Source organism: Scaptodrosophila lebanonensis, unplaced genomic scaffold (genome assembly GCF_003285725.1).
Source record: "Scaptodrosophila lebanonensis strain 11010-0011.00,11010-0021.00 unplaced genomic scaffold, SlebRS2 tig00000053-arrow-pilon, whole genome shotgun sequence".
NCBI lineage: Eukaryota > Metazoa > Arthropoda > Insecta > Diptera > Drosophilidae > Scaptodrosophila > Scaptodrosophila lebanonensis.
In genome coordinates this window covers 8,531,440-8,535,949 of record NW_022060548.1, presented here as the reverse complement: position 1 = coordinate 8,535,949, position 4,510 = coordinate 8,531,440, and the positions used below count along the sequence as shown (strand labels likewise).

The window sequence follows — 4,510 nt, the reverse complement described above, 5'->3', positions numbered from 1 at the left end:
ATATTGACAACATATTACAAATATTTTATAAAAAAATATTCAAAAGATGACATACAAGTATATAGAATTGTGAAAACTTTTGTTTATTATTATTTTATCCGAATATCCAATCTAAGCAAATTTCAATAAAAACAAAGTAGTATGTTATACTGCATTAATTTGAATTTGACGTCCTATTTGTACGGCCTTGAAAAATTGACTTTTTGCATTTAATTTTAAAGAAAAAAGCAACTTAATTATACTAATTAGCAACTAGTGTAATTGCTGATCAATGGAAGGCAACCAAATTGAAGAAATTTAGTCACAAAAGCGACGCCCTCAAGCAGAGGAAGACCTAGCAATGGCAGAAGACCCTGTGAACAATGCCCTAATTGTAGATGATGAGGAGGTGAGAATGCGCATTGATGATATTTTTATACCGCCACAAGTGCTGGCAGACTGCTCTGGAGAGAGTAGAGGACCGCGTTTGATAATCAAACGCATTGTGATTCACAATTTTAAAAGCTATGCGGGCGAGGTCAGCCCCGGACCATTTCATCGCTCTTTCACAGCCATCATTGGTGCCAATGATAGTGGCAAGAGTAATCTCATAGATTCGTTGATGTTTGTCTTTGGCTGTCGTGCCAATCGAATTCATTGCACAAAGGTCGAAACGCTAATAAATCGAATTCATCAGTTGAGTTTAAAAGTTTAAGTAAAAGTGTTAAAGCTTAAAAGTAACAACCTTTTTCAAATAATGATACCATATAAAATGTACGAAACTAATTTTAGAAAAGGGAAAAAATAAATATATTTTTTAAAAATCGACTTAATGTAAAATTCTCCTGACTAGATTCGCAATATTAGAAATAAATATAGCCTCACTTCAACAATATTCTCTTAACAGAGCCCCTTCGCGCAATGTACTGTTAAGTCTTTACAGCGCATACAACAGTACTCTGAAAGCTTTACAGAGAAGCTTCATTCTGTTATGGCTTAGCAGCGCTGATAACAGCAGGCGACACATAACAGCGTTGTTAAAATCATGGCCCCCGTTCAGCATTCCTATTTATTTATGCACTTACTTGCATGTTTATTGCCAATTTCGCGACGCATTTCCTCCATCCGCATATCGTGTGTCGTGTTCGGCTCCAGAGGATATTGTGCAAACGTCATGTTCTCCTTGCGCATTTGTTTGCCCAGAGATTTCATCATTAGGAAGCAGGTGTGCTTGCCGGCCACGCTCCGTTGACCATTCGCCTCATAGTAGAAAATTGAATGCGACCAGTTGTGGCTGTGGGTGTGTGGTGTGATTGATTCAATAATAAAACTTTCAATTGCCAAAACCTACTAACCGTTTCATGACATTTATGGTCAATTCGGAGATGGTCTCGAAACTCAGCATTCCTGTGCGTAACAGCATATAGAACTCATCACTGCAATCGGTTTTCTTCTGCTCGAAATCGTAAGTGGAGCCACCAACGGTTATGAGTGGTGTGCCCTCACTATTGAAGTACTTAGTTATGCGACTGACAGCAGCTGCCAAATAGAATTTTTATGCATTAGAGTAGTTTAAGTAAACTTAAGCATCTATCGGAATACAATTCAAAATTTAACTTAAAGCTGAAGTATACCAGCTATTTATTTCACAAATAGCCTGTGCTCTAAACAAACTTTATATTTTGTAGTTGTAGTTGAAGCAGATATCAGATTACATAACATGGAATTGAAAATTTAAAAAAAGGCTGACTACAAGGTGCCTTCCAAATTAAATAGGACTGTATGAATAGGAATGTTTTCCTAGTACTTTGCCGAACTGGCCTTATAGTTGTTTAGACAGAGAGGTCTAGGACTTTAACTGCTGCTGAAATCGCGCTGGAATAGCAGGTAAATTAACTTGATAATATGGTGACCCCGAAGAGCAAGGGCGTGCAGAGGGGGCAGGGGGTAGCCATAGCCTCATTTTTAGAACAAAATTTCGTAATCTAAAGTCGATCACACATTCATTATTATGGCGCACTATTTCGCGCTAAAATGGAACTTAGTTGGATTTATGGAAGTTTTGCTGTTGATTGTACGCATAAATTATTATTTTAACGCATTATTTCCCTTTTGAACAAACTGCATACGTCCTTGCGGGAGAGTCAAGTTTTTGCGATTTTTTGAAAAAAAATCAAGTTGGGTTAGAAAAGTCTGTGATTTGTAAAATTATTAAATTATTAAAATATATTAAAAAAAACACGAACTAGCTATAAGAAACGGACTTTAAGTTTTTAAAATGTCCTTTAAGCTATTGGGTTTTTTAATACTTTAAATCGTGCTGGGGTAGACGTTATGTTTGGTGGCCCCAAAGAGTCTGCCTGGCATTAAAAGAGACAGATAGCCGAATTACATAAAATTGATTAAAAAATATATAGTTTATATTTTAGTGACCCCGAAGGGTGTAGGACTTTTTCTCTTGTTTTAATCAAGCTGAAATAAAAGGCTACGTTTTTGAAAGAACAAATTGATTTGATAGTTTAGTCAGTTAATAATTGAAAACCAACTTTTTAACCTTAACTTTGACTTTTTTAAAAGTCTATACATTTTATCTTAATATTTAGGTGACCAACTTTTTAATTTCGCAACTGACTTGAAAGATCATTTATATTTTCATAAATCAATGAATTTTCGAAACTTACCCAACGAATAGTCGCAGACTGGCCCAAATATGACCTGAGCACACTGCTTGATGACCCCATCCATGGCCTTAATGACAGCCAGCGAAGCATCGCATTTGGTGTTGTGGGGCAGCCACTCAAAGTCTATATGCGGTGGTATCAAGGACTTTGCGCGCAGCTGCTGTTCCGCCACCTTCAGAATGGGAAGGACACGCGGCAGAGAGGCCTGATACATGTTGTCATCGGGCAGGAGCACCAATGCCCGTATTGTGCAATTTCGTGTCGGATCACCGGTGGCACAAATCGCTTCACAGCTCCGCGGACGTTCGTCACGGCATTTGGCTAAGGTGGCGGGCAACGAGATCAGGAACAGTAACGTCAAATATACAATTATCCTTATGCTAGTAATACCACTAACAGTGTGTCTACGGTTGTTGTTGTTGTTGGTATTGCGGGATGGAAACATTTCTAATGATGTGCAACTCGCAGTGTTTGGTAATTGGATTTTGTTTGGCGCCGCTGCAAGGGTCTCAGGTTCCCACCTCGCATTCACACTGATTAGCATAATCGTCATCGTCGCGACTCTGATTGTGATGCCTCTTTGGTTGCCTCTGATTAGCTTTCACTTCGATATAGATACAGCTATGTGTGTGTGTGTGTGTGTGTGAGTGTGTTGATGTGCTTGTGTTCCCTGGCTAATTAAGTTGCTTTGACTGCCGAGTCGAGTTGCCGCTGCAGTTGCAGTCCCATCCTAGCCACATCTGAAATGAATCTAACTTTTAGAAACCGTAGCTACTTGGCAGTTGAATGGCATATCAGCCATAAGTCGTTAAGACTTTAATGGCCAATTTTTCGCTTGATTTAGTACCTCGTTATTAATGGCTATTATTAATGACTATTGCGGCCCTAAATGGCAAATATTAGTTCAAGCATTGTCTGCGAGGAGACTAAATTAGCACCATTAGACCACCATGTGAAAATGTGAAATCGACGAAGAAAAAAGCGACTGCGCTTGAGTGGAAATTTAAACACAAAATATTAAATATTTGGACATATGAAAAAAATATGCAAATTATTTTGTGACGAGTATGTTAAGTAATTTTGTGTAACTATTTTTGTTGTTTCTATTGATTAGTGCCATGAATATAAGTCAATTTTTCCCATTCTTAGCGCCAACCCAATTTCGCCAGAGAGCGATCATATGAAAAAAAAAAAAAATTAAGAGTCATCTCGCAACCCAAATCGTGCCAGATAGCCTTCATACATATGAACGGCCTTGCCCCCTTAAAAATTAATACTCTTATAAAATTAACAAACAAAAAAAATCGAAACCTTTTTTGATGAAATTCGTCATTTTTCCAGCTTGAATTTGTATACATATAGTATTTGAAAATTTAATAATAGTATTAAAAAAGCTCATATATAAAAAAGTCCATGGAATATTCAAAATAAATACAAAACTTTAGGTATCAGTAAAAACACAACTTGTCTCAGTAAAAACTAATAAGATTAGATCCAAATGTCAATTTAAAAAGGTTCCCATTACTTATTTAAAGTATTTTTATGAAACAAACACAAGTTATTTGAAATGTTTTGCATTAAGAGAAAAGTAATTTTTTATTATTTTTGCCTTAAATATTTTTTTGTTACTGTGATACTTTGTTGCTTAGAAAGCATCGTATTGAGTTCTCATAAAGAATAAGTAATGTCTTAAAAAGATTCTTATTTTGATTCTGAATAAAAATTTATTCACAGCTCAATAGCTTAAATGCAGGATTTTAAAATTCGTAAAACTAGAAAAAAATCTATAAAAAATATTTATAATATGAAAATAAAAAATGTCGTATGGTTAAAAGAAAGTTTAATATTGG

At 36.0% G+C, this 4,510-nt stretch overlaps 1 protein-coding gene across 1 annotated transcript; it reads right to left on the bottom strand.

The window, feature by feature from the left end:
- Positions 1-916: 916 nt before the first annotated feature.
- LOC115623925 (atrial natriuretic peptide receptor 3) lies at positions 917-3,105 on the bottom strand. The gene is made up of 4 exons (XM_030518484.1): positions 2,661-3,105; positions 1,335-1,518; positions 1,065-1,273; positions 917-984 (listed from the first exon to the last, which is right to left on the bottom strand). The coding sequence occupies exons 1-4, from the start codon at positions 3,103-3,105 to the stop codon at positions 917-919; spliced, it is 906 nt and encodes a 301-aa protein (XP_030374344.1).
- Between the last annotated feature and the right edge of the window lie 1,405 nt (positions 3,106-4,510).